The 6,588-nt window shown below is 43.2% G+C and overlaps 1 protein-coding gene and 1 long non-coding RNA gene across 2 annotated transcripts; one reads left to right on the forward strand and one right to left on the reverse strand.

The window, feature by feature from the left end:
* Positions 1-210: 210 nt before the first annotated feature.
* Positions 211-2,540, forward strand: LOC117443881 (uncharacterized). The gene is made up of 3 exons (XM_034079691.2): positions 211-748; positions 1,355-1,490; positions 1,699-2,540. Exons 1-3 carry the CDS (start codon positions 558-560, stop codon positions 2,446-2,448), a joined length of 1,077 nt encoding a protein of 358 aa, XP_033935582.1. The 5' UTR covers positions 211-557; the 3' UTR covers positions 2,449-2,540.
* Positions 2,541-4,018: 1,478 nt separating this feature from the next.
* On the reverse strand, positions 4,019-5,384 carry LOC117443882 (uncharacterized). Its single transcript, XR_011643020.1, has 3 exons — positions 5,211-5,384; positions 4,127-4,321; positions 4,019-4,036 (listed from the first exon to the last, which is right to left on the reverse strand). It is a non-coding gene; the product is annotated as an uncharacterized lncRNA (long non-coding RNA).
* Between the last annotated feature and the right edge of the window lie 1,204 nt (positions 5,385-6,588).

Below are 6,588 nucleotides of genomic sequence, written 5' to 3' on the forward strand. Positions count from 1 at the left end.
GTATACCCGGAGGCCGGAGGTTCCCCACCCCTGCACTAGGGTCTGAGACGTACTTCCGCCTTAGCCGTAATACTGCTTGGGAGCTTCCGGTTTGCTTCCGGTCTGCGTAGCTGAGCGTCCACAAATGTTTTACTGTTTAAATCTATGGTTTAAATATGAGTCGACGGAAGATATTCAAAACGGAGCATTTGCAAAGACAAGTAAAGAACTACTCCGAGCACTGCTGTGTCCCACTTTGTACGGCATCAGCTAAATGTAACGGGGTCCTAAGTTTCCATGGCTTTCCGACCGAACTCGAGCTGCGAAGACAGTGGCTGGTTAAAATACGACGCGATAACTTCACAATCTCCTCTCACTCCAAGGTCTGCAGTCGTCACTTCGCTACGGATCAACTAATAGAGCCAAAAACCCTTGATGGCCGTAGGAGGCTTGTGAAAGGTGCTGTACCAACTCTGTTTGAGTGGAATCACTTCACTGCTCAAACACCGCGGGCTAGTGTTTGGGAGAGAAGGGAGCGGCCCACTGAACCAGTCTCTCGGGAGGAGCAGGAAGAGCACATGGATGTCCGTGACCATGATTACTGCTCAGCCCCTGAACCAGCTTCACTGGACATGTCCTCTCAAGCTACAGAAGACAACTCCAAAACAGTGGAGGATCTGCAGAAGCAACTGCAGGAGTTAAGAGTCCAGCGAGAGTTTTGCTTACAGCGGTTTGCTGGCTCCGACGACAACATCCGATTCTATATCAGGTAATGTTTTGGCTAAATGCTATCCAAGTTTTTGAGATGGGTTAGCTTATAAAGAATCCTGTTTACCTGCCGTTTGACTGCTGACTATATGCATGCAGTGTTGGAATAAGTAGGCTACTCAACTTAACTGAAGTATAAGTACAAATACTATGGTTTGAAAATACTCCTGAACTGAACATGTAGAATCATAAATCATGTGCTTTTATAAGTAACTAGAAACTATGAAGGTTAACTAAATGTGGTGGAGTAAAACATACTAATACTAACAACATACTGATAATACTTTACTACAAGTGGAAATCTTCAAAACCTTACCAAAGTAAAAGTACATGTCAATATCCACTGCGTTTCTCCCAGTTGCACACTTAAGAATGAAGAGTAAAAGTAGTCATTCTGTGTAAAATGTTCCCTTTATGTTTTAGATTATTACTGCTGCTTTAATGTAGTTGTTACATGTTACTGCTGTATATTACTATACCTGCACCAAGTGCCTTCTTAATCAGTCTATTTGAATTGTAATGTATTACAGCAAACAAGAGGAAAGCATTAGCCCATGTGTGTCAGTTAACGAGTCATTAATGACTGACATGTGTCTTTTGTGTACAGATTCCCGAGCTATAAGCACCTGATGGCCTTCTGGTTTCTGATTGAGCCTTCCATTTATAAAATGGTTCGTGTCACAAGAGCGATATCAGCTGCCAAGAGGAATGAAGAAGTGGTTACACACGCACGTCCATCAACGGTAGGCTACGTTTCTTTTAACACACACTCTAAACACAAACTGAAGGGAAAATGTTTCTCTGACATTTCATTGCTTTCGTGTAGGCTAAAAGGCTGTAGTACTCAATCATTTTTGAATACATCAGAGAACTAAAACAACTTAATGTTTTTCCCATCGTGTGCTACTCATGACATTAATATAGTACCCTTTTTTTGTTTTTATCTTCCAGAGACAGCTGCTTCAGCCAATTGACGAGTTCTTCCTTTTTCTCTGCTTCCTGTCGGTGGGTTTGAAAGAAAGGGACCTTGCAAACCGCTTCAACATACACCAGTCCACTGTGAGCCGCATCATTGCAACATGGACAAGTTTTCTTACAACTTTATTGGGGTCACAGTGCATCTGGCTTACACCTGCAGAAGTTCAAGCCCACCTCCCAGAGGCATTCAAAGATTTCCCAGACACACAGGTGATCCTGGATTGCACAGAGCTGAGGTGTCAAACACCATCCTCACTCCTCCAAAGTGAAATGTATTCTCCATACAAATCTCACTGCACCATGAAAGCCCTGGTTGGCATAGCCCCACATGGCGCAGTGACATGTGTTTCCAGTCTGTATGGTGGTTCTGTCAGCGACAAGGAGATGTTCAAACAGTCTGGAATAGCTGCGTTGTTGACTGAAAACATGGCAGTGATGGTAGATAAGGGCTTCCTGATCAGCGATTGCTGCAAATGCAAAGTGTACTGCCCACCTTTTCTGTCGAAGCAGAAGCAAATGCCAGCCTATCAGGTGAGGGAGGCACAGGCCATTGCCAGACTGAGGGTTCATGTGGAGCGTGTCATCAGGAGGATAAAAGAGAACAAACTTTTTGATGGCGTCATCCTCCTGTCCCATGCCTACAACATAAACCAACTGTTTGCAGTAGCATGTATGCTGTCAACCTATCAGAACAAAGCACTGGTCAAGAAATGGGTGAAATAAGACAAGATGATGACACCTGTGCAGGTAGCTGTGATTAAGCTGGGCGAGCACACCGTGTTGCCTGACACACGCTAGTGTTTTGTTTGAATAAATGGTAAATAGCAAATTACAATGCGTTGATGATTTCTTACAAATGCAATGATTTACTATTCATTACAAAAAAATCACTTCACTTTATTGTCTTTTTAAATACAATTGTATATTTATTTACATATGTGAACAAACAAACAACAATATATATCAAACAAAATATTAAAATCACATTTTGTTGTCATTCAGAACACATGATTGAGGGATTGCCTCCTAAAAACAATGGCGGCTGAGCCAGGGTCTAGCAGCTAACTGCTCACAGAGTTATCAATGGCTGCAGTGCCCACTACTTTTGTAATGACAGGTACTTCGGCATGTATGTGTAAAAAAGAAATAAGTCTACTTTTTCTCTGATTGCTCTTTGCACTTCTGGATCTGTGTATATTCTTTGCACCAGGTAGTCCTCCTGTGCCCACACTACAAAGTCACACCACTGCATCCCAGACACAAGAAGTTGACCCTGTACTTGCCAGTAATAGGCATGGCTTTTCTTGAGCTTAGGGGAGCCACATTCCATCTGCACATATTTGCAGTCGACATAATTTGGGACATTGGGACATTTGAATTCAACAAGGCCAAATTGGGGATATTCTGTTGGGTCAAATACAACTCCATCAGGGGAGGCACCAAGCCAGGGCGTAGAGGGGTGAATGACAAGGCCACAAGGGGAGTAGTTCACGTTTGCCAGTCTACTGTATTCAGCTGCTACTGTGGGCTCCATCTCTGCACCTCTCCTCATTTCTGCAGTCTGCCTTGTACCTTTGAGTATTCGCTCTGCAAGAGAGTTAGCAGAGCTCTCACCTCTGACGTGACTAATCTCTCTGAACCTAGAGGCAGTAACCCTGGGTTTGCGGAGCAGATGCCACTCTGAGCTAGAGCTTTGCTCACGGGTAGCCTCCTCAATGTTGTGAGACATTTCTAAATCAACAGATAAGCTGTTAATATGCAGTTGCTCCTCTTCTGAGCACACCAGCGGTAAATCACATGGCAAGATCACATACCCCTCTATGGGCAAGTGGGGTGTTGGTGGTGTGTCAGTGTGAAGTGTGGTGTACCGAGACGTCAAAGCAGGCATCTGATAGGACAGAACACTGCCCTCCTGCACAATCCCGAAGGCACTTTCCACAAGGGGCTTGTCAGGTCTCATGTTCATTGTGGTCACAAGCGGTCTGTCTTCAATGCTGAACGCTGAGTATGCCTCCGTAACTCTGAACAGGCAGGGATCTGGTAATGGCCCCACCATGCCTCCGTAACTCTGAACAGGCAGGGATCTGGTAATGGCCCCACCATGCCTCTGTAGAATCCACTCCTACAAAGAATGGCAAAGACAATATAGCACATTAATGCGACAAAGGTTAGGAATACAGCACCAGAATTATGAATTTAAAAACACAGGAAACACAATTTTCCAGCTAAACTGACCTTCCTCCAGTCTGCACCATCCTATTTGGTACAGGCTTGGTGAAGACCATGGAGCTGATGGCCCTGGCTTCACACCCTTAAGGAAAAGACAAGTACTGTTCGTTGAGTCACTTTAAAACAGAAACTCTGTGAAAGATTACAAGTATTTGAACCTCATTGAAATTACCATTGTTCGCGGCTTGTGCCATTGCTGTTCCGATTCAGTACAGCTATGCACAGGTGGCACAACTGACATGTTCAGTTCAGTGTAATGTGCTGTTTGGAACAGCAATGCTACTGTGTGATTGCACAAAACAGTTCCTGAAACACAGGAGCACTGGTTGTGCGTGAGCACCACTGGTGATGAATCACGAAGCGTTATCTAAAAAAGAGAGAAGAAATACTAGTGATTAGTAACCTCACTTGTGGTAAATGAGCCAGGAGGTTATGAGTAGAATTATTGGTTATTTTTACTGACCCATTATCCTAGAAGAAGCATGTATTCCTGAATGCTTAGTGTTACCCTCTTACCCTACAATACCACAATGAACTTTCTTTGGAAACTAAGATGCCTTGAAAATTGTATTAAAGCAGTTTTGACTATATATTTGAACCCCCATACTTACACATCCATAATCAATGTAATAATATCTGACCAATCAGCTGTGATAAAGCAGTAGGACACTGTAGGACAAGTAGGACACTGTTGAGATTCCCTTAAGGTAAACTAATGTTTAACTTAACTGAAACTCAATAAACAGGGGGGAACACAGTGGCAATGTTGCCTGCCTACACTCAAACTGTGTGCTGTCTCGCTCTTCCTCATTGACCTGTAGCACAAGGCTCTCACGCTGACCTGCCCTGTCAGCCTGTCTTTATTGGACACTGAATGAAAAAAAACAGAGCAACAGCGTTAGATCTATACTCACGTCAAAACATCTATGGCAACATTGCTTTACAAAAGCCGATACCATTATGCAGTGTGGCTAACAACAAGACAATCTTGGCTAGGCTATAAGGCTATTAAACGATAGTATTTGTTAGCAAAATGGCTAATGTTTTAAAGAATTAACACCAGAAACAGTACATAGCGCTACCCAGAGCCCTATAGTAGTCTACTATAGTAATAGTATAATAATAATAATAATAATAATAATAATAATAATAATAGTAGTTATACTATAGGGCTCTGGCGTTACCTAGCTTTTGACAGCTAACGTTAGCATAACCCGGAGCATAAGCTAGCTGGTTAGTACCTGTTACCTTCTTACCTTCATAGTTGTGTATATATGACGCAGCATATAATTTGAAGCCTTTATCGAGTTTGCTGGCTGGGGCTTTAGTCGTCCGGCAAATCCGATGAACATCCGACATTTTTAATTTCGGAAGCTCTTGTAGGCAGCGGGTGTAGAAGGTCGTCATTTTTCATCAACAGGAAATGCATCAGCAGCTCTGAGTAGAATGCGGAAGTCACTGTGCATGTAGCCTATTAGGACCCGCTAGCCGGTACTAGGCCAAGTGGAAACGCCACCGGGCACAGGTGATCCTGGATTGCACAGAGCTGAGGTGTCAAACACCATCCTCACTCCTCCAAAGTGAAATGTATTCTACATACAAATCTCACTGCACCATGAAAGCCCTGGTTGGCATAGCCCCACATGGCGCAGTGACATTTGTTTCCAGTCTGTATGGTGGTTCTGTCAGCGACAAGGAGATGTTCAAACAGTCTGGAATAGCTGCGTTGTTGACTGAAAACATGGCAGTGATGGTAGATAAGGGCTTCCTGATCAGCGATTGCTGCAAATGCAAAGTGTACTGCCCACCTTTTCTGTCGAAGCAGAAGCAAATGCCAGCCTATCAGGTGAGGGAGGCACAGGCCATTGCCAGACTGAGGGTTCATGTGGAGCGTGTCATCAGGAGGATAAAAGAGAACAAACTTTTTGATGGCGTCATCCTCCTGTCCCATGCCTACAACATAAACCAACTGTTTGCAGTAGCATGTATGCTGTCAACCTATCAGAACAAAGCACTGGTCAAGAAATGGGTGAAATAAGACAAGATGATGACACCTGTGCAGGTAGCTGTGATTAAGCTGGGCGAGCACACCGTGTTGCCTGACACACGCTAGTGTTTTGTTTGAATAAATGGTAAATAGCAAATTACAATGCGTTGTTGATTTCTTACAAATGCAATGATTTACTATTCATTACAAAAAAATCACTTCACTTTATTGTCTTTTTAAATACAATTGTATATTTATTTACATATGTGAACAAACAAACAACAATATATATCAAAAACAAAATATTAAAATCACATTTTGTTGTCATTCAGAACACATGATTGAGGGATTGCCTCCTAAAAACAATGGCGGCTGAGCCAGGGTCTAGCAGCTAACTGCTCACAGAGTTATCAATGGCTGCAGTGCCCACTACTTTTGTAATGACAGGTACTTCGGCATGTATGTGTAAAAAAAAAATAAGTCTACTTTTTCTCTGATTGCTCTTTGCACTTCTGGATCTGTGTATATTCTTTGCACCAGGTAGTCCTCCTGTGCCCACACTACAAAGTCACACCACTGCATCCCAGACACAAGAAGTTGACCCTGTACTTGCCAGTAATAGGCATGGCTTTTCTTGAGCTTAGGGG

Source organism: Pseudochaenichthys georgianus, unplaced genomic scaffold (assembly GCF_902827115.2).
Source record: "Pseudochaenichthys georgianus unplaced genomic scaffold, fPseGeo1.2 scaffold_695_arrow_ctg1, whole genome shotgun sequence".
Taxonomy (NCBI): domain Eukaryota; kingdom Metazoa; phylum Chordata; class Actinopteri; order Perciformes; family Channichthyidae; genus Pseudochaenichthys; species Pseudochaenichthys georgianus.